The sequence below is a fragment of the Enoplosus armatus genome, chromosome 16 (genome assembly GCF_043641665.1).
Source record: "Enoplosus armatus isolate fEnoArm2 chromosome 16, fEnoArm2.hap1, whole genome shotgun sequence".
Classification (NCBI taxonomy): Eukaryota; Metazoa; Chordata; class Actinopteri; order Centrarchiformes; family Enoplosidae; genus Enoplosus; species Enoplosus armatus.
Window position 1 is genome coordinate 11,672,695 of NC_092195.1, and position 23,579 is coordinate 11,696,273.

General features: G+C 43.4%; 1 protein-coding gene across 1 annotated transcript in view; it reads right to left on the reverse strand.

Moving 5' to 3' along the window:
- Nucleotides 1-23,579, reverse strand: part of pag1 (phosphoprotein membrane anchor with glycosphingolipid microdomains 1) — a 44,922-nt gene that overhangs the window by 3,480 nt on the left and 17,863 nt on the right. The window contains exons 2-7 of the mRNA XM_070922307.1: nt 9,358-9,393; nt 7,557-7,791; nt 6,546-6,603; nt 3,201-3,297; nt 2,585-2,754; nt 1,985-2,416 (exon numbers count right to left, since the gene is read on the reverse strand). Coding sequence (XP_070778408.1) covers nt 1,985-2,416; nt 2,585-2,754; nt 3,201-3,297; nt 6,546-6,603; nt 7,557-7,744 — 945 coding nt within the window. The 5' untranslated portion in view covers nt 7,745-7,791; nt 9,358-9,393. The remainder of the gene's footprint in view (nt 1-1,984; nt 2,417-2,584; nt 2,755-3,200; nt 3,298-6,545; nt 6,604-7,556; nt 7,792-9,357; nt 9,394-23,579) is intronic.

Sequence of the window (23,579 nt, forward strand, 5' to 3'; positions counted from 1 at the left end):
TCAGGGTTAACCTTAAATCAGCCCCAGGGAGTCTATGTGTAGCAGAATATATGTAAACACACACACACTGTCGCATCTGTGTGTGTGTAATGTGGGGGGATGGGAAAAATAACAGAATTAATGCTGACTAGACATGCCAACAAAGTACATGTGGGTGCGTCTATAAACGAGTACATTTTTGAGTGTGTGTGTGGCTGCCAGTATGGTTTGGCAATATATTGTAGCTCAGTAGATCAAGATTTCATCATAGATACAGGGGTCAGATGAGGCTAGACTCGCCTGCTGTCCAATGAGCAGCAGTGATTAACTAATTGGCTACAACAGCCGAGACAAAGGAATACAGAGATGAGACTGAAAAAAAGAGAAGAGAAATAAGGAGAAGGGAAGGAGATGAAGAGAGGAAAAGAGAACATGAATGTGCTAGAGGAAAAGTCAATGGATCAACAAAGTCATTAGGATTTGTCCTCTGGGCAACACGGACACCTGTACCAAACAGCAATCCATCCAGTGGTTGTTGAGATACTTCAGACCGGACCAAAGTGGTGGACTGATAGACCAATCAGTGGCACAGTTAAGAATCTTATGTTAAAAGTTATAATAAACCATAATCCTCCTTTAAAATGAGAGATGGGAAAGTAATGCAGAGGGAAGTAAATAAAATTTGAGAGAGGAAGAGTGTGTGGAGAAGAAGAACAGTTGCCACTTCATGCAGCTTTGTGGCAGATTGACAACGTGATGTTTGTGTCCGCGTGCTTGTCAGCTTCTAACAGTCTGATGCGAGCTCTGAGAGTGTGTTAGTGTATGTGTTTGTTGGTGTGTGTGTCTGATGGATCTCTGCATGTGGAAGGCAGCATACTGAGAGCAGCAGCAGCACCTCTGCACGACGCTGAACCGTTTTTACTTCTCTTCTTTTCACCTCTCCACTCCTTTGCTTTTACTCTTCTTCCCTCTCTTCTCCTTCACATCTCCATCTCTCACCCCTTCTCCTCCCTCCAACACTGTTGCTTTTCATTCTCATCCTCCTATCTTCTCCCTCCCCTCCCGTCTACTACAGATGGCTTCATTTGTATGCCGCTGGGTTTCTTTATTTCTTTCTCTCTCTGTCTCTCACTCTTGGCTCTCTTTCTCTCTCACCCTTTATGCCTCCCGGTCCTCTCAGCTCTTTTTGACTCAATCTCCCATCATCTCTCTGTCACTATCTCTGTTTCATCTATTACTCTCTCCTGCTCTTCCTACTCCAGCTCCCATTTTCATTCTTTTCTTCTGCCTTCACTTCTACACTGTTGCCTCTCTCGCTCTCACCCTCAGTCTGTCACTCTCCCTATAACAGCACTGAGCAGGCAGCTTAGCAGATGATAATTGTGGTGGTGACACATCTCCCCTTTTCTTTGTTCTCCATGGTCTCTTTCTACAGCCAGCAATGTTGAATCTTATACACAGCGTTGCCGAGTGAATAACCCACCTCAAGTTCATATGGGAATAAATTGTGTTATTAGGATGGGTATAACTCATGGAGAATGAGAGAGAGGATACCTAAAGGATACCTGGAATTGTAATGTTCTGTCTGACTTTTTTGTCAAAAATTGGTTAAGTTTTGAAAACCCAGAATTGATGACTTTATCAAAACATTATGAATGATATTAATACAAATGCCAACTAAATTGAGTCATTTTTTATCTTGTTGAAATTGGTGAAAAGCTGATTTTTACAATTGCTACCTAGGCAGTAAGCTTGCTCATATTAATAACACAGCTCATGCTACTGTTTGCTGGAAAGATTATTTGTAATTATTAGTGACTCAAGTTACTGTAACTACTTTAGAGATGACAATTTTAAAAAAGAGTTCAGGTTTCTAGCTAGCTGCTTAACATTTTAGTGATCTGATGCTAAGTCTACCTGCTGCTACATGGGTTTTTATCCGTTTGTAACTTGTGTATAGCAGCAGAGAAGACCACATATACACACACACACACATCATCCTCACCTCTCCATTGTGCAGCCCAGCCCCTGCCAGCCCATTCATCACCACTGGCTGGTTGTCATTTTCATCCAGAACCTTCTCTGGTACCGGCGGAGGTAAGTCCTCCTCTGGTTCCTCCAGAGGCTTATGGGAGGGAACGCTGGCATTATCGGAGCGCCTTTTGGACTCCATGTCGGCGCTGTGGCGGCTCTTCTTATTCAGGTCGACGGAGGCGTACTCCACCCCTGCGCACAGGGGCCCCCGCTCAGGTGTGCAGGGGCTGAGGTGGCCGTTGAGAAGGGCAGGGGGATGATGGGGAGGTTCATCGGGGCTCAGCTGGGTGGTACCGTTGGGGAGCCCGAGCTGCACGGGGGGGTCTTTGAGTTCCTTGACTGTCTCGTACAGGGAGTCTTCGACGCTGACGTCACGTGATGCCACAGCCATCTCCTTCACCACCTGGATATCAGATACATACATGGATTCTTTAATATGCTTGTAAATGAGCAAAATACAGTTAATGCTTCTGTTTTGTAACTGTAAACTCAATCAACCCAACAGCAACATGCAAGCTCAGTGGAAGTAAAGACACGGTTCGGTTGATGTGAGGTGACTTTACACATTGACCTCATAGGTGCTGTCCCCTGAGGCTGGGGGTCCGTCCCCGATGAGGGCGTTGTTGGGAGGAATGCTGGGTAGCTCGCGGTCCTGAGGACACTTGGAGGACCTGAGCTCTGATTGGCTGGAGAGCATCTCCTCTGACGGCTGGGGACTGGTGTCCTGTGTGTCCGTGAGGACTGGTGGAGGGGAGAAAAAAAAAGAAAATCAGGGCGAGTAAAAAGCTTCTCATTTGTGATTTCAATGTGTTTTTATGAGAGAACATTTTATTTACTTTATGAGTCACATTTTCCTCATTCGTCATTGCAGAATTGATCCATTACTATTTACAGTTTTCTATTACTAATATTTAGTACCCACCCAGCTAAAAATGACTAAGAACATTACATAGATGTGGCCATAAAAAAACAACAGCTGAGGTTTCAAATGAACCAAAGCTGAAAGACAACAAAGACGTTGCATAACACCAGCTGCTAAACAAATGTTATTATAATAAAGCAGAATTATAAAAGTAAAGAGCAGCAGAAACATTGAGCACTTTGCCAGCAGTGACTCTAATATCATAGAGTTCAAATAGTTAACAAAGACACGACATGCTAAGCTGAAGCTAACTATCTTGGCTTACTTGTACCGCTGGTTAGAGGACCATTGTGAGAGCTGCTGACTGCCAGATCAGTTGCTGGACTGTCTGCTGATTGGCTGATCGTCTCTCTTTCTGACACCTGCACAACAAAGGATAAGATGTTTGTCACGACTGGGCAAAGCTGAAAGCCTGGAAGCAGATTCTGTTTAGATGGCAGCTTAAAATTTTCATTTGCATTAAATTGAAAAATCCACTCTTGAGTTAATTCAATTACACGTCACACCAAAAAAAAAAGTTAAATTCCTAAAGGGAACAGAAATCAATCTGCACTTGTCAGCTCGCTAAGGGTAGATGACTTTCACACCTCGGTGCCGTCCAAAAGCTGCTGTCAGCAGATTGTGCTGCGTTTGGAAAATTATTTTTCAGGATCTTCAGGATTTTGGGGAACTCTCATATCTGCAGCACTGATTACAATTTCCACACTTCCCTGTTCTTTATCTCTACTTTTCTTAGATTTTCCAATCACATTACTGATTATTCTAAGCTCATTATCAGTGTGTCACACGTGCTCAATTAGATGTAGTGTTTTTTAACCCACCAAAAAAAGCCATCTAGAGATAACCTGATGAAGATACAATGCTGTATATTCTCATCTCAGTTGATTGTAATTGGGTTTTTGAGCTGATCTGACAATCTTCTTTTGATAAAACGTGATCTGAAAACCTCCAATGGACACGTCTCACTTTGAGTCTATAATGTCACGTTGGTTCATTAATAAGAGACACTGACACCAAGTCAAGAATACTTGGAGGATTGAGACTGAGGAGGATAAAATGACTATATGCATTAGTGGTGTCACATGAATAAAATAGGGACATTTGTATCCCTATTTTACCTTCCCTCCCTCTTCAGTGAGGGATTCAGTCTTGCTCAAGGACACTTCAGCAGAGCAGATTTTTCTAACATTGAGTCTTTAGAGGCTGTTTACATGTTTGCTTCATCACATGGCAAAATCAGCAGCAGAATCAGCTCTACAAGTGAGCAAACACTCAAATGACTGACTCTGAAAAGAAACTACACTAATTAACACTGCATGTGCTGAGCACCTGCCGCATTGAGGCATGATTTATCAACATAAACTGTCTTGTTTCTGTAGGCAATGATATCGCTCCGTCACTCAATATATATAAGCTGGTGCAAGTCAAGTGTCTCTTTGTTTAGGCTTGTTGTTTTTCCTTCTGTGTGAGCAGAAGATTGTGTATTAGAAGCTCCACATCCCCACCTAGTGGTCCATTACTCTCATAACTATTGGGGTCTATGATGTAATCTTTAACTATTTTATGGCCCAAACATCTCTTCTGTTATTCTTTTGTTGTTTTATTTTTTTGACCAAGGTGGGAAACAGTTACAAGAGGAAGAAAACTATTTTTCATCTCTTAATCTCAGCATCATTCAAGTTCTTCGCCTTTTTAACTTTATCAGGACCCAAAATGGCTCACACGGCCCTTTTTTTCTGGCTGGATCTCACAAAACATGGAGTTGTGGCATTTTAATAAGTCTAGATCCGGACTTAATGAAAGACAAATTGAAACAATTAGGCTAAAAACTTTAACAAGGAAAACGTGGGAGGTGAGGGAGAGCGTTCCCTCATCGTGTTGGGACGCAGCCGCAGGAAAGACTGATTGCGGGTGAGCGAGGACAGCCAATCCACTCATCCGTAAAGACAAAGACCCCCATTTAACATATCAGGCTGTGACATGGTCCGTCATTTAAATGGGCCCCTCCTGAAACAATTTGACCACCCCACAATTGCGGGTTACAGTGAAGATATCCATCAAAGGCAAAAAGGCTCTGAGGAATGTGCATGTGGGAGCATGTGGGCTGACACACACACACACACACACACACACACACACACACATACACACACACACACACACACACACACACACACACACACACACACACACACACACAGGATAAGACAGTAAGTGGATGTCATGTAGTCTGCTGGGCATTTGTCACACTTAAATGTTGCTTGGTTACTGAAACATCAGTTTTATGGGAGTTGGCAATTACTATGTCATGACATGATGTTTGAGAGGACACAGTGTCATTATGAGTAGTCCATACCTAGAAAGGTCAACTCTATAAAGAGTGAATATCAGTTTTCTCAGATTGTTGTGCCCTTTGTTTTATTGTTTTACTTGATTTAATTTCATTCTTTCTTTTCAATGACTTCAGAATAAAAATGTACAAGCCACAATAATATAATAACATGATATGATAATAGCAGTCAGTGGAATTTCCCACATGCGCTCTCTTTGCAGGATTAACCACTTCCCCGTCAGCGGCTGCAGGCAATTTAGAAACAATCTCGCTGGAGGCTGTCAATCAGCTGCGTGTAGGGAGGATTTGTTTTGTGTATGTTTCTGAGCCAGTGTGATGGAAGTGGGTTAGAAGGCAAATGTCAGTGTGTGTGTGTGTGTGTGTGTGTGTGTCATAGGATATCAGGGTGGAGATGTGTGTCAGTGTGAATGTGTGTGTTACTCAGGCATGCAGCCAATGTGGAAGCTCAATCCACAGCCTCATTTACAAGTGGTTACACGGCCTGATTACTGACATGTCACTCACACACACGCAGCAACTAATGAGGACTGTATGTGTGTGTGTGTGTGTGTGTGTGTGTGTGTGTGTGTGCCTTCTTTTTAAGAGACAGAATGGATCTGAGTAAATATTTCTCCAGCGTTTAGATTTAATTATTGATCTTTCACTGCTAGAATTGTTCCTTGAGTTTCCCAGAATCCCTAGATGTTATTGAACCTTGACCTCATCTTTCTTTAAAAAACATCTATGGTTACACAAGACTGTTTGCACATGTGACAGACTGTATAAGAGAGCAAATGTGTATGTATGTGTGCATATGTAAGTGTGAATGTAATTACGTATCTGCCCGACACACTGTGGCAAGCTGACTCAAAACACACAGCTGTTCCCCTTCGCATCTAATATCTCACACACACACTCACACACACACAAATACATCAAAAGAACAGGGAGCAAATCTTGAAACCTAATCACAATTTTAGAAATTAATTGTCAGGGGCAGCTTCTTCGTCAAAGCTGCTGCCCTAAGATGCTTCAATATCCCTTCAAAATGTGCCTTAATGTCCCTTAAAGGGATAATTCGACATTTTGGGAGATTTTGCCTGGGAACCTCACAGTGAGAGTTTCCCCTTGTTTCCAGTCTAAGCTAAGCTAACTGCCTGTAGCTTCATATGTAGCTCCGCAAGAAAGCGAATGAGCATATTTCTCAAAAACCATTTCTTCAACATGTGCAGCTCATACATGTACAATTGCAAGAAAAACCCCTGAAGTCCAACTCACTCCATTCATGAGGTTCTCGTGGTCTCCTGCTGGACGTCCATTGACTGCCTTCTTCTGCCTAGAAAGAGAGAGGAAAGAGAAGGATAAAATGTGGATCATTACAGGACACAGAGGACATCAGGCAGGACATTTTGCAACTTGTGTGAATCTGAAGGAAAATGAAGCTGTTCCTGTCCTCGGATCAGGTGCAGGCCTGGGTGTTGTTCACTTCATTGTTATTTTGGCTCTTGGATTAAATGAAACAATAACTATGAGGTTAAAGTGCTGGTTTTTGGATTTAAAGGTGTTCAAATCCACCCAGGTGGATTCTTAAACACAATGTAATTAAGCTGGATGTCACAGGGTTGTCTCCTTGTTTCTGGCTTCTTCTCGCTGCTTTGATGAGAACAGCAATGTTGACATTAACCTGTGCACTTTTCTGCATTATTATTGGTTTTATTCATCATTGTACTTTTTAGGGACATTGTGTCCTTAGGGACATTATAGCTCTACTCCTGTTCACCTACTTGGGTGAACATGACTCATGGCTCTTTTTATTTTTGGGGGAAAAGAAAAACAATTACAATACTACAGTTTCTACATGCTAGCCCCTGTTGACAGCACACATACTCATTCATAATTGTTGTATTAAGGCCACAATTCCCCCCCTGGATCAATAAAGTATTTCTGATTTCTGATAATACCCATGAGGACATTCTTTACTGTTACTCAGCAGAACTGTTCCTCATTGTTGCTGCACCTATAATTACTGTAGTTAAGAATGCCCACTCAGGTATTTGTGCTATTTTCAACACTGCAATGCAGACAGCCTGCATTTCTAGCAAGGGCAGATTCTGTTTAGATAGTTGACTGCAGGATGTGTCAATACGTAAGACCAGGAAACTGTTATCATGACGTGTCAAACTTTCCTGGCATCTTCTAAATATATGAGTGTTGAACACTCCTTGAACAACAACTCCAACAACAATCATATAGGTCAGTACATGTCTGTGTGTGTGAGATGGTGCTCACCCTTGGCAGCTAGCACACAGCAGCAGCAGCACAGAGACCAGCAGCAGGGCAGTGAGGGTGCTGAGGGTGATGGCCAGGACCAGCTGCCCACTGCCCAGCCACGACGCCACCCCAGTAGCAGCTGCCGCCCCTGACCCGACGACACCGGCCTCCGGCCCCCACCACACTCCACTCAGCACCGGAGCCATGACGCATCACACTGTGGGAGGAGGAGAGGACATCGGACAGGTACCGGCTGGGGAAACACAAGAAAAATAAACACAGATTAAAAATGTGTCTTTTAAATTCTTTGCAGACTGAAAAAACCCCAAAACAAAATTAAATAATTCACCAGCAACGTGTTTCTTCTTTGGACACTAACAGCTTTGAGCAGATGGATCTTGTGGAAACCCCCACATTATATCACCTTACGTGAGATTAAATATGCAGCAGAAGAATCTGTGAGTTTCCACTTTTTCAGCACATCCTAAATGATTATTGTTGGTTAAGGATAAGTCAAATGTACTGAAGGATACAATCTGCCAAACTGTGCAAACTGTGTTTTATTTGTCAGGAAAACACACCGAATTGACTGGATTTTGGTGCAGCTGCTTCATTGCAGGAAACAGCATTAATCATCTTCCGATTCTATTATGAAACAGCAATGAGTAACAACATGAACGTTTGGATATGACCTTTGTAGACAGTAAAAACTACACCCGCTATCTTGATCATTTTAGTCCTTAACGTTCACTGAAAAAGAACTAAAGGTTTAATAACGTCTTCTAACTGCATACTATGTCCAGACATGACCAGCAGGTGGCAGCACACAGCAGAGTCAGACTGCAGTGCAGACAGGGAGTCTGCTGCAGTGGCCCTCACACCAGAGCCTCCACAACTGGTGTCTGGGCTCTGCGCACAGCATAAGCAACCTCATCACGTCTCTGTCTAACAGCCAAAGTTGGGTTTTCGCTGAACTGATGGAGCCCCTGATGTTATCACGGGTGATTTATGGCGCTGTGTGGAGTTGCGGGTGACTCACGGCAGGGGAGGGCGGTGGCAGGGATGAGCTTGTGTGCTACTCTGAGCCTCGCAAAAAAACTCAGAACAAATAAATGTGGAGTGGAGGGTTTGTATGCCACTGGGTGTGTGTGTGTCTGTGTGTGTGTGTGTGTGTGTGTGTGTGTGTGTGTGTGTGTGTGTGTGTGTGTGTGCGTGTGTGTGTGTGTGTGCATGTGAAGACATTTGTCACTGCAGTGTATGTAGACGATGTGGAGCAGGAATCAAAAAGAGAAGGTGACATGCGGGATGACTGACAGGGAAAGACAGTGAGCGGGAAGAAAAAATAAATGACACAAAGTCAGGAGTGTTGTCTCTGGTTATCTATTTATCTGCCCTCTCTTGCATGCCCCTCTCCTTTCAATCAGCTGACAAGACAGCTACAGCAGACCTAGACAGTGACAAAAATATGTCAATCTATCTTTCCAAACTCCTGTCTGGGGCAATGTGCATATGTGTGTGTGCAGAACGTGTATTCTGTGCCTGTGGTGAAAAAACTCCATTGTGTCTCTCTGCTCGCCTATGCTAATGCGACTGGGGAGTGTGGGAGTTGGGGAAGCGCTCCTCGTCCTCTTGCAGCGAGGAAGTTTTTTTTGCTGCGAATCAGGTGGAGCTGCAGAAGCCAATTTTAACTTCTTCAAAGGGACACTGAGGAATTCCTGTTTTTGTTGAACCGCAGCTTGTGTTTTCCCGGATGAAAAATACACAGGGGCTCATGTTGCTATCAGTGTGAGTGGCTGGCGAGAGGCGAACACAACCTTACCTTGACACCTTGGATGATTAGTCAGGTCGGCCTCGCCTGGAAGAGAGCAGATAAAAACGAGAAGGGGGGGATTACTGCTTGGTGGAGGTAAAGCGCTGAGCTGAATATTATCCTTGGAGGGTGGTGTTGTTTGTGTGTGTGTGTGGATGCATGAACGTAGGCTGGGCAAGTGTGTGAGTGGGAGAGCAGCGAGGGAATTCTGAGTATGTTTGTGTTTTTTAATACCCATATCAAATACATACTGGACAACAGGCTACCTGCAACCTCTCAAACTCACAAACACACACACACACACACACACACACACACACACACACATCCACCTTCAGGCATGTGCAGTGTCTTCAATACTCCCAAATACACACACAATGTCCATGTTATTGACCAGTCTGCCCATGTAACTGAGAGGATAATAACCAGGTGACATCATCTCTGAACTGTATCATATAACATATTCATATATGTTATATGATACACACTTATACACACCCCAAGCTGTGATGTTTCAGTCTGTAAACTTGCTGTCAAACCTCTGAATCTTACATTAGGGTTGTATATAAAGGTGAATACAAACTCTATTAGATTTTTGACCTTGATCTCCCTTGAAATTATTTAAAATCAGAGTCTACATGTGGTCAAAATGTTGTCAGGTCGTTCACCTTTAACATGACTAACACCTGATAAATTCCTTATTTGCTCTGGTCCGAGAGGCTCATGTCCAGGTGTCACTATCTGCCACCGTGTGCCAGCTCGCGTGTGTCTCTGCTGGCACTTAAACCAGAATAATTACCGGCTGCCACAGCACTGTGTCACCATGGAAACATTCCCTTCTTCCCATCAGCGCTATTTATGGTGGTAGAGAGGGAAAAAAATCCACAGAAATGTTTTGAACGCAACTCAAACTGTAGAGGAATATTAAGCTGCAGGTGGTGTGTGTGTGTGTGTTTAGGTGTGTTATTGGTCTTTACACTTGTTTTTAGCTTAGCCTTTGTTGTACTTGTACTGGATAATGATGATGAAGATGATGAAGTCAAAGTTCAGACTCAGCTACTAGACTTCAATATTCTACTATACTTATTTCCAAAGATTTCAACCACATCTTGTGGCCTTCAACAATGACCGAATATAATAGTATTTTGTTCAACATGCCGTCTACTTTGTTAACATTGATTAATCATTTGGACAAAAAAACATCTTACGGTACCATAAAAGCAGAAGAAATGACAGATTCTTCCTCTTACAAATGAAAGTTGAAACATTCCCTTGCTCAATCCAACACAATGCTGCTGTTTTGCTGCAACAGCCTTACTTGGTCTGGTGGACTATAACCAGTAGCCTATGGTGGCTAATGTTAGCTATAACTAGCAAAATGAAGATAAAATTGCTGTCTCACTGACATTACTAATTCAGTTTGTTGACTTTACAACTCTTCTCTGCTTATCCTATCCTACGTTTTAGCATTTACCATTAGACGCAAATTGCCACTTGGGGCCATAATGGATGCTGTTGTAACTATGTAAATATAAATATTACATAGCCTAGCTTTCAAGTAGTGTTAAATGTGATCTGAGGCAGAGAGCTCCAGTACATTCCTTGCACTTGCAGCCATCCTCCTTCATTCCAGTATTCCCTGTTTCCTACTCCACTATGCCACATTTTATGTCATTAAAAACATCTCCGAATCCTCCATCTTAACTCAAATGGTATGAAGAACCTGTTAAGTAGAAACACAGATCCAGCCCTGGATAACATTGTCGACATATTTCCCTGCTGAGTAGAAAATATATGTGGAGTAAATCATCCATTCTTCCCTCTGAGGACGCGCTTCATTCCTAAATACTTGATAAATACCACACATAAAAGCTCCAAGTAGCTTTTTCACTGTGGAAAACGCCTCACAGGCCACCGCCATGTGATACAAGACAGCTAGCCAAGGACTACAACTGCACTCTCTTATGCTGTCATTCTCTTTCTCCCGGCGCGTTCAGGCTTTAATGAAAGAAAACAGAAGCCTTGGAAGAGAGAGACAATCAGTGTGGCTGTCTTCTGTTTCATGCCATAGAAAATAACTGACTGGAAAAGCCATTTGAAAAGGAATGCGTTTTGGGAATTAAAGGCAGAAGTCCAAAATCTACCCTCACACAGCTGTACACACACAAACACACACACTGAGACTAACCACAAGCCCCATCAAGGCATAACCTTCCATGCAAGAAAGTAGAGCCAAGAAGGCAAGGAATCCAATCTGAGCCCTGCTGCTCTACAGGCAGAGACCCTACCTGACATTGCAGTGAAGCGTACCAGCCAGGCAGAACCACATGTGTGTGTGTGTGTGTGTGTGTGTGTGTGTGTGTGTGTGTGTGTGTGTGTGTGTGTGTGTGTGAGTTTCATCTGTTGGACAAGCTGTTGGATAGCAGCAAAAGACAGAGGGAGAAAAAGAGAGAATTAACATCCACAGGCAGAGTAGCGCTTCAGTTTCTGTGGATGCCTTTGTGGCTGTGTGACACCTCCCTCAGCAGCGTCCTCCGGGTGCACACACACAGGGAAGGTTTACAGCTGGATGGATGCTGAGAAATGAGCCCCAGGAAGCTTCTCAGAGGAGAGCCAGAGGCATTTCCACAATAATAAATAATCCAGTTTTTAGGGGAGAAAAAGCCTCAACTTTCTTTCTTGAAGCAGTCATGCTAGTGTGGAGCACTGCAGAAAGCTCAAAGCAACATTTCTAAAATGAAAAAAGGGGAGTTTGGAGAGAAGAAAGTGATGACTGGAGTTTATTCCAAACAATGAGAATTTTTGCTTCGTTTGCAGAGACTCCTGTTTGTGCACCGTTTTGGGAAATGAACCAGGAGCTATTATTATTACAAAAGAAGCGTATGCAAAAGCACTACTTTGTCTGGTTTTCTGTGATCTTTCTGGGCAGCAAAATTATGAATCCATGCATACACACAATGCACATTTAGAGGTACACACACAATACCACTGACACTACATTTTGTAGTTCTGCAGGGACTAAGCACAACCCTGCAGGTTCTCTGTACACTGTGCACCACATTTCAAATAAATCGATCCCAGTGAAACAGAAAAATAACTTTACCCCCCCCACTCCATCTCTCACCCCCAGCATGGTGCTCCAGCATTGTTAGCTAGCTAGTGTTTGTGCCTCCTTTGTTGACATTATAATATCACCCTGGCGATGTGGGCATGGCCAGGGTTAATCAATGACCTCCCAATCAGCGCAAGTGGTATGTGCATACACAGAAGTTACAAGCATAAAAAATACACATCAACAATTCTGAGTATGATACTTCTAGACATATGTACGTATACATATGTTTATACACAAACATATTTAAACTAAATGCACAAATAGTCCTTATAAAATTGGCTTTTGGGGGCTTTTCATTGGTCATTATAAACACAGAAAAACAATGAACATGAATGCACCACATAATATACACACCACTGACCATCTTGAGTCCTGACCGGAGGGCCATTTGGATAGTGGGGGAGGGAGGAATGGGGGAGGGGAGAAGAAGGATAGGGGACTGCTGCCAAGAGAGGAGAGAATGGAAGATAAAGAGAGGAAGAGGGGTGGAGGGGTGGGGGGGTCATCAAGATGTACAGAAACCATAATGCCACCAGAAAGAAACAGAATTTGATGAAGAAGATAGAGGATGACTCTAAAAGAAGACATATAAAATAAAGAGAGAAAGAAGTGGCAGAAGGAAACACATGGGCCCACATATTCATAGTGACATACACATGTACACACACATCTCTCCCCAGGGAGGGTTGATGAAATACAACTCCCCACAGGCTGCAGTGCAAGAGGGACCCTGCCCCGACTGAGACAATACAATTAAGTACACACACACACACACACACACACACACACGCGCGCAGAGATCTGTTGAATTAAATGCATCATTACAAAAAAAGAAACCTACAAGTGTCACTTCATACACGAGGAGTGTGTGTGCGTGTGTGTGTAGCTGCAGGGGGAGTCATTGTATATTTAACACTAGTCAGTCTTGCACAGTCTAATATACTAATCACTGTCTGTCTCTGCATGTGTGCCTATGTGTGTGTGCGTGTGCCTGCAAGCTTGTACAAGCATGAAAACAGGTGCTTCTGATCAAGGGACATAATTTGTGTTGCCATGGCAACGCTGCCCATCCTAAGGGTTAATGGTTCTAGCATGAGAAATTGATCTATCCTCCCTAAATGGGGAAATTGAAACTGCATAATTTAGCGAGGTTCCCCCCTTTCCTCCCTCCCTCCCCTCCCTGCCTCTCTCATATTACAGATATGTGTGTTATATCTTCATCCATACATAGATACAGTAGCTATAACTGCTAGCAGCAGCATTCATATCCATCTCCCAATGGAGACGTGTGAGCAAAATATGAAGCATTTTCCCCGAGCAGATAAACGTTTCACTCCCTGAAGTTGTTCACTATTGAATGAGATTCAAAGAGATACCACAGCCAAGCAACTGTATCTAAGTACACCGAACATTTGCACATATGTTAGTTCTTTCTTTTTCCTTTCCACTGTATGCATATTGCACCACAATGAAAACATTTTGAAAGAAGTGAACTGTATCCTGAAGCCGTTGTACTTGTCTTTTTCATGATAAGTCACTCACAACCACATTCCACTGCATTTTACAGGACAGCAGGGTGGTCTCGTGGTTAACCGCAGAATCTGGTTTCAAGAATTCAACCTCATCTTCTGTTGAATCCCTCCCCGGCTGCAAGGCCACGAGAACAGCAACATGTGTCTGATGGATTCACCATAAATGACAAAGCCCCCCACTCCTGAAGCATTTCTGTGCCCTGTCCTGACCTTACAGTCCACAGAGGCTCTGTGTATATGTGCAGGGTTTGTGTAAACACGTGTGTGTGTTTGTGTTTGTGTGTGTGTGTGTGTGTGTGTGTGTGTGTGTGTGTGTGTGTGTGTATGCACGCCTGTAAAATCTGCCTCTAGTTAATGTCACACAGCCCCATGGGAAAGAAGCATTTCCTGTCTTCCTCTCCCGGTTTTCGAGGACACTGATGACCGTGAAGGCAGGAGGCCTGCAGATGTTTTTGCACACAGAGACACTACTGAACTCTAATTGGATGAACACAAAGCTGTAACTCAATTGAGGCTGGACTGTGGTTGTAAAATGATAATCTCTGAATTTCAGGGTATTTCTTTGACAAATAGAGGACGACAACCTCACTTTAAAAATAAAGCTCTCTGGTAGGCTTTTTTCCCCTCCTTTCTCCCACTTTATCTACCCTGTTATCGTCTTTTTTGCCGATGCCAGAGGCCGTTGCTTTGCATTTAAATCATTTGGACTTGATTCTGTGAGCGTCTGTTCAACGAAGCTCAACAGTGTGTGACTGTGTGAGGCGCTAACACACTCTACAGAAAGAATACTCACCCTCAAACACTTAAAGCCTTTCAATTTCACTTCCACTTTCCTCCTTGCCTTCTTCCTTCTTTTGTCGTCATGAAAAACAGCTTTCTCAGGCTCGGTCGTCTTCCTTATATTTGGTAAATCTATCAATCTTTCTACTTCACACCCTCCGCTCCTCTTAAGTGTAGAGTATGGTCAGCGTTAAGAACTTCACCCTCCAGTAAAAACGTGACTGTCTGCATCTCTCGAACCACTGTCCTCTGATCATGACTACCAAAAAACCCTCATGGCTCAATGATAACGCTTGTGCCACGCTGCTTAGCAAGCAAACAGTTAAATTGAAACTTAATGAACTGAGTAAAATTCCACACAAGCCATATTTTTATTCGCCACGTCCTGATGGAGCACTTTTATTCCACTCGCTCCAGAGAAAAATGCGTTCTGTCATTGTCTCAAATTGATTAGCTTTGTGACAGCGGTGCCGCTCATCTAATAATAAAAGACGACTTCAGTAATTGTGCAGCGGAGCAATTTTCTGTGATTAAACAAACCAGCCAGGCATGTCATCCAAGTATGTAAATGGGAGCGTGGAGCGTGAAAAAAAAGATTGTTTGTTGTAATGATTTCGGGGATTGTCAATCATGTTGTAAGTGACCTTCTCTGCAAACACTAATGGAGGGGGGGGGGGGGTTAAACATGTTGAACTCTGGGAATTTGAGGATGAAGAGCATGGACAGGACTGCAAAGTGAGGTTCCTAACAAAATGTCTGTCCATGTGTGAGCGTGTGTCTTGTTTGAGTGTCTGACTCCTGCTCTCCAGCTGAACTAATACTGAACTCAAAAGACGGACCATTAACTGCACTCATACAGATACACAGCACACACACACACACACACACACACACACACACACACACACATCTGATTAGAAAACGGCAGAATTATTCAGCGCTGAACGACAGCGTGCATAAAATGTCTCCATCATTGTCACCTTGAGATGAAGATTAGCATTTTAGAGAATGAGGAGTAGATACGACCACATCATTATTCAGTGGCGCTGGCCGTTATGTGTTGAATAGCCGCCAAGATAAAGGGATTATCAGGGTGGATGGAATAGGATGAAGGATGTTGTGTGTGTGTGTGTGTGTGTGTGTGTGTGTGTGTGTGTGTGTGTGTGTGTGTGTGAGGTAATTCATTCTAAAAACTGCTAATGAGATGCAACAGATGCCTGGAGATGCATGATCTCATTCTCGCTCTAGCATATACACATGCACGAATGAGGCGACACATGGACAACATACACGCACACTTTCCCCTATCAAAGATGCATTAACAAGCACCAATGTAATTCTCTCTTCTTCCAAGTCTCACAGACACACCCCAAAGCTGTGGAGGCTGCACACCATCTCCGCCGCTCTGAAAACTGCCACGCAGCACTTCATTTATCTCCTCCTGTGACACCAGCCTTTTGGACAAAAGGCACAGGGCAATAGAGGGAGAATTAATAGAAAGTGTGTGTCTGTATGTGTATGTGTGGGTGTGTGTGCGTGCGTGTGTGTGAGCAGATGAGCAACTGAAATGGAAATGTGATCCGTCTTTATAAGGCTCTAACCACAGCAGGGGTGGCTTTATTAGACGACCCAGACGGGGCGAGTGGCAGGGGGTCGGACCCCTGAAACCCTCTGTAACGTTGGACTATAACACGTTGTGGCGGTGCTTGAGAGGGAACACAAGTCTGGTTTGCTAATGGGTGTGTGTGTGTGTGTGTGTGTGTGTGTGTGTGTGTGTGTGTGTGTGTGTGTGCATTTTGAGTAGAGGTTAAGGAGCAGAGGAGAGGGAGGATAGGGAAGAGTTAGGAATGAAAAAGTGAAGGAGTGGAAGGAGGCTGAGGCGCGCTGATGCAACTTCTGACCTTTCAGTGCGAGCCATTTTTCAGACATACTTCTGCTGGCGGGGATTGTTTAATATCACACACCACACACACACACACACACTCTTCCTCCCTATGTGGCTCCGGCGATGTATCTTTCCCTTGTCCTCCCCCTCACATAAACCACCAATTCTTTCACTGTCTTCCCTGTCCTCTGTTCTGTCTTATTTCTCGATCCTACAATTTCCATCTCTGTTCTTGTCCTTCCTCTCTTTGTCTCTGTCTAATCTTTGTTTTCCGTCGACCTCTCTTTCTCTCTTCATCCTTATGCCCTCAACCTCTCCTCACCTCACCCTCTGTCCCTCCCCAGACCATAGTATATTCAACACGTCTGCTAGCCCATAAAGATATGGTAAAATATGGAAGCCTGCAGGGACTCAGAGGGCAGATCTAAAATCAGAAACAGCCGCTGGGGGTAGGGTGGACGTTTGGGGTGGCCACAGGGGGTTGCAGCCAAACATACATGGCAACCTCTATAAGAACTAGAAGGAGGGGGAGGGTGCCGCAAGACATGGCAACCCTCAGACAGCAATCTTCAGATTTCTGGTTAAATCCATTCAGTGCACGCCTGAGCAACTGCACCTTTTTCACAATTCCATTTGATTTCTCATTTCACGAGCCGAAGCTTACTCCATATTTCATAGCGATGAGTAGGAAGGGTGTTCAGTGAACATCAGGTCAGAGAGGAGGAATCAAAACCAGCAGCAATTAGGAGAGAATGCGCACAAATTATTGTTTTTGTTCCTATTTCAATGGAATATTTCAATATTTTGGGAATACACTTATTTGCTTTAGAGTTAGATGAAAAGCTTGATACCACTTTCATGTTTATACGGTAGATGCAGCTCCTTAGCTTAGCTTAGCATAAAGGGGGGGAAAGAGCTAGCCTGGCTCTGTCCAAAGTTGACTAGATCTGCGTACCAAAACTTCTAGGTCACTAATTAAAACATTTGTTTCGTCTGTACACAAATTAAAGAGCAGAAAAGTCAAGTTGTGGTTTTCTGACTATTTCTTGGTCGGGCACAGTTACTTCCTTCCTCGTCCGTGTGAGGTTACCAGGTGGGTGCTACAGGAACTGCACCAGGCAAAGAAATAGTCTGTGTAATTTTTTTTTGTACGGTTTAAACAATATAACGTGTTAACTAGTGAGCTTTAGAGGTGCTGGTAGACAGATGTTACCTTCAGACAAAGCCAGGCTAGCCTTTTCCTCTTGTTTGCTGTCTCTGTGCTAAGCTAAGCTAACTGACTGCTGGTCGTAGCTTCATATTTATCACACAGAGTACAGACATGAAAGTGGTGTCAATCTTCCCCTCTAACTCTCAGCAGGAAAGCAAGTAGGTGTATTTCTCAAAATGTCAGACATCTTTAAGCTTGGTACAGTACAGTACATTAGTCAAAGTAGGCAGTTTGACCCAGTATTTAACAATACTATCACCTGTTGTTTGCCAGTGAAGACACCAAACACAGTTGGGCACTGCAGATGTCTCTTTACAACCTCGACTGGAGCCAAAAACTGTACAATCACTTTCTTTCCTACAAACTGCTTGCTATATTCAACAGCTACATGATGCATGTATAATAAATACATAACACTGTAGAATATTTATTTACAAAGCGGCGGTGGCTGCCACAGCCCTTCTCAAATCAGTTAATGGGGACGGCTCAGTGTGTCCCAAGGGAGAGCTGAAAACCAAATGAACCAACTGAATGTGTATCAGAGCAGCACACAGAGGCCTGCTGGTGGCGGAAAATCTGCTGTCAGTCACACACACATGTACACAATTATTTACGCACACACACACATGCACACTCGTGAATTTAGACACAAAAATACAGCAAGAAACAGACAGACACACACACACACACACACACAGTCATCTGAATAGAGATGAACCAATTAGCCGGCGACAGACATCAGCGAGACAGAGAGAGATGGAGGAGAAAGAAGGAGCGAGCCAAGTGAAATAATACATTAAAGCAGTCAGTGTGCTGGCAGCAGTCGGAGAGGAAAATGCAACTGAGACACCTTCACACTCTGACACTTTCAAGGAAGCTAAGGGGGGCAGAGGCAAATCCATTCTGACACTGTGGGTGGATAATATGGCAAGATGTGTGGAGAGAGTCGGACCGACGAGGGTGACACTCACTGATATTATTCACAGACTGACACTGAGGGACTGAGGAGGAAAAGTATGTGGAAGACTCTCATAAAACAAACAGTGCTGATCAACTGTACAGATGTGACACTTTAAAGGAAAAACCATCAGTGTCTTAGTAACGTGTTGGGCCAAAACAAGGTTTCAGGACAGCTTTAATGCTCTTTGGCAAATATCCTTAAAATGCTTCCAGGACATGGTCAAACCACACACCCCAGTCCGTCCACTTTGGTCTGCTACTGCCAATCTGCTTGCTACAACCTCGCTGCTCAACAAAGCCACAAAATCATGTTTGCGGTCCTGGCACCAAAATGGTGGAACGAGCTCCCCCATTGACATCAGGACAGCAGAAACTCTACACATCAGACTGAAAACTCATCTGTTCAGACTGCACCTTGGCCATAAAAAAACTTTCTCTATCTCTTATTGTTTCTAAATGTAGAACTCGAAGCAGTTCAGTATATTTGATGCCGCATATTTGCTCTTATTGTAAGTTGCTTTGGATAAAAGCGTCAGCTAAATTAATGTAATGCCATATATGCACAGGACATGCTTATACGTGTCAATCTGAAGGGCAATTACACACAAAGCAGTCGTTTAATCTGGAGGTCGGTTCATTAGTCATTAATTTGCCTTCAATTTGTTTTTCCTTCACCCGCTTGTATACACACCACCACAGTGCACCACTCAACACACACACACACACGCACACACACACACACACACACACACACACACACACACACACACACATCTGAACTCTAACCATACACACACTCTTCCAGAGTGCCCCTCGTTATCAAGAACCATTACATTACAGCATTTGTAAATTACCTCTCAATGCTCCTGACCGCACACTCATATTAGACCATTAGCAAAGCCCTGGACACTTAACACACTCTCCACATCACACACACACTCCACAGTGCTCTGACCCCTCGAGAGCTGCTGATGGTGACTTTTCCTGTTGATATCACGCCGGGTGAAATGTGTAATGCAACATATGACATCATATTAAAGTGATAGTGACTTGTTTTTATGGCTTGGTTACTTAAGAACTTCCTGACGGTCTATCAGTGTCCTATCAATTATAGTGAATCGGGCTATCAGAGCAGACAGGATGTTGCTCGGTGTAGATGGCAAGGATTTCTCAAAAGAGGAAATCAATAAAAGGAAAACGGACATGGTGTCTTTAAATAGACGCTGAATGAAGTAAACCACCTCTTGATCTTTCCAACATGTCAGCTGTCCTTCCAGTCTTCCGCTGCTGTTTGACATCCAACAAAACATAAATATAATGAAAATAATCTGTTAAAAAGAGCACAAACCCCAGCTGGACTTTGTGCTTCTGAAGATTAAAGGGAGATGAAAAAACAGGCACCCAGTTTACCGTCAGTTGACACAGCAAGGAGCATGAAATCATCTCATGAGGAGGAATTAACAGTGTGAACAGAGCCAGATAAAAGATTGCAGATTTTGTCCTAAGCTGCTTGGGCACAGAAATGACATTTGCAATCCCCTCATTTCCTGCCACAAAGTTGTTGTGTAAGATTTCCTGGAAATACACAACAAAGTTTGAAAACTTTAATTTGAAAATGGACACTTTTATGTGCATCATGATGCATTTAGGTGCATACCGTACACATGAGCATCGTGTTCCCACTTTCAACTCCAACAGGAGTCCACTCAAGGTTAAAAGAGTCCGTCAGGATGTGTGTGTTTGTGAGGGAGTTAAGTTTGACCCGGGGTAAGCTCTGGTGTGGGGACAGTTGCCAATTGTTTTCCAGTGAGAAGTCTAAAAATATCCTACACATACACACACAAACACAAACACACAAAAACATGTACACACAGAGGCAAATAAGCTGGGGAACAGAGGATAGAGAGCAGGATTCCCGTGAGGAATCAGTGGAATGTAAACAGGCCACCCGCACACATAAAATCACACACACACACACACACACACACACACACACACGCACACACACACACACACAGTGCTTCATCAGAGGCCGTGAGACGACGGCCTCATCTGGAAAAAGATGCCCCAGAGAATAGTGCAGTTTGTTGGGATTGTCCTTTTGGTTTACCCCCTCTGTCCTCGCACCGTCCTCCAAAACGCCCCATGAGAGGTTTGCATGCTGGGAGATATGTCAACTTTCACCCTTTTGTTTTTCACTAAACTTCCTGTGTACAAAAACTTAGAGACTTATGGGTAAAATGATGCAGCCGCACTAAAGACATAAGCGTTTAGGCTAAAGCTAAACCAGGGGTTCTAAGATTCAATAAAAAAGTCTGACAGTATTATTCTTATTATCCTTCACCTCAGTAATACGCTTGCCTATGGCACACACACACAAACACACACACACACACACACACACACACACACACACACACACACACACACACACACAATACTTCATTCTAATCCTATGCATGGCTCAGATAAGTGACATCAGCCCTTCTCCTATTAATAAACCCTCTGGGTCACACACACCACAATTTATACAATCCTGAGTGTGTGTGTGTGTGTGTGTGTGTGTGTGTGTGCTCTGACACATCATATAGTGGCAGTTCACATACCCAAGATGCACTTCAGCTGCTTTCAGACGACTATAATCAATTACACTTGTAGCAGAGCTGCACTTTGGGGTAGTGTGGAGGTCAGGGGCATGCGTTTGACATGGTGCTTTTAATAATGCACACCGAGTTGCCAAACTGCTGCTGTCTTTAACACTTTCTTGGCCATATGACGCCATTGTTGTGTTATTAGGCTTATGGCCCACATAACCAGCTGCTCTAGAAATGACTTTCTGGGTCGCTGGGGGATTACTGTAGGGCTAACGCTGCAGCACACAGACCTGGGGGCCACAAATGGGTCAAACACTGCCTCATTTCAAAAGCAGCACAAACAATGAAACACCAAGAAGTAACCTTGAGAGCTTGTTCCTTAGAGATCAGAAATCCACAAGGGGGCTCTTTGCACTTAATTAGTAGGAACAAGTCTAGACGAGCGAAAGTAAACAACAGCTAATTTCCTGTGTTTTGGCTTCTCTTGGCCTTTTTCCTGTGGTTAGTCTTGCCACTTAGCTTAGCAGAGTTAGCCTTCCTTCGGCTTGTGGCCACCGCAGCTATTGTTCTGCTGACAGGCCACTAATAAACAGCTGGTCACACCTCATGTTTCTGTGGCTGAACTAACCACAACTGCTGCAAACAAAAGAACCCGATGAGTTTGAAGTTGTCTGCCTTTGAAAGGGTGGATTCCCATTGTTTAAAGTTGAAGATTCTTTCTTTAGCAGGGTGTGAAACTGTGTTCACTTCAGCTTTCAAGTCCTTTTATAGTGTGTTTTGTTTGCGAAATTGGCCTTGAAGACGCTGACACATTTGTCTAGAAAAATCTCATGGGTGACGGAAAAAAACATATCAGAGGAAATATAAAAGCCACTAAAGATCACAGTATTTTTTGATAGCTAGCAGGAAAAGTAAAATGTATTTCTAACTTTCAACAGTGACTTTTAGGTGGAAATAAATGTGTCTCTCTAGAATGTAAAATCCAAGAAAATGTAAAGAAAGAAATACCTCAGGATTTGAAGAAAAGGACTAACAGTGAAAGCTGGAAGGTTCATTTCATCATTACTAACAACCTTTCTTGACTACTGTGTATTGAGTATCAGCGAGCTTCAAAAGCACCTTCCCCATTGATCCCCTAACTTTATTAATTAAAAGGAGAGAGGAGAGACAGTCGATATGACAAAAGAACACACTTCAAGTGGTTACACTGGCCTTATATTTCACTGCATGGTGATGATGGCCCATTAAGTTAGCCAGACTGCAACAGTAAAAGAAAAAGTGTCAAGCTGAGAGCCCTTTCATGTGAAGATCCGTGAAGGTAAAGACAGTTATGACAGATGTTTGGAGTTAGTCCAAAAAGCCCCCACCTCAGCCTCTGAGATTGCTACAGGAAATGAAAGAGACAGAGTGGAAGGGAAGTAGAAGAAGACAAGAAATGACTGCTGAAGTACAACAAGCTGCTGGGAGACTCAATTTAGCCCCATGAGGAAAGTGCTGAATCTCAGCACCTTTGGGAGGTTAAAACTCTTGTAATAGAAAGTTATTGAGCTGAGATCTCTTGCCGATGTTTTACACACGTACACAGTCCTATCTGAACACAGAAGTGCTTGTTATTCACCTCAGAGAGATTCCTATGAATAATTGATCAACGCGTGGAGCTGCTGATCCATATGATGATTCAATAATGAGCTCCATAGCGCTGATCCTGGGATTTGTTGAGCATCACAGAGTTTCAGGGGGGATATAGATTGTATTGGATGTACAGTTAGCAAAGACAGGATGTGCGAAAAGGTGTGATATGTGACATATGCTACAACCTGGACTCAAACCCGCAGCACACATGGTGTTCATTAGTGCACTGACCCATGAAGAGGAACTGCTGACAGTGCAGCCGGCCTTTACAGTCTTTTAGTATTTGAATGCAGCTTCATGGTCATAAAATGACAGGGAGATCGATTTGGACATGTCTATGTGGCATTTGAAGTCCACTGACAGAAAAACGATGAATGACACTTTTTCTGTCAAAGACTGTTTTTATAGCATAGCTATATAGCTATATCACAGAAGAGTGCGTTGGTGTTAGCAGGTGATTCTGCTAGTAGACTGAGTACCTTTGGGTTTTGGACTTTCTGATAATTAACAGACCCAACAATTA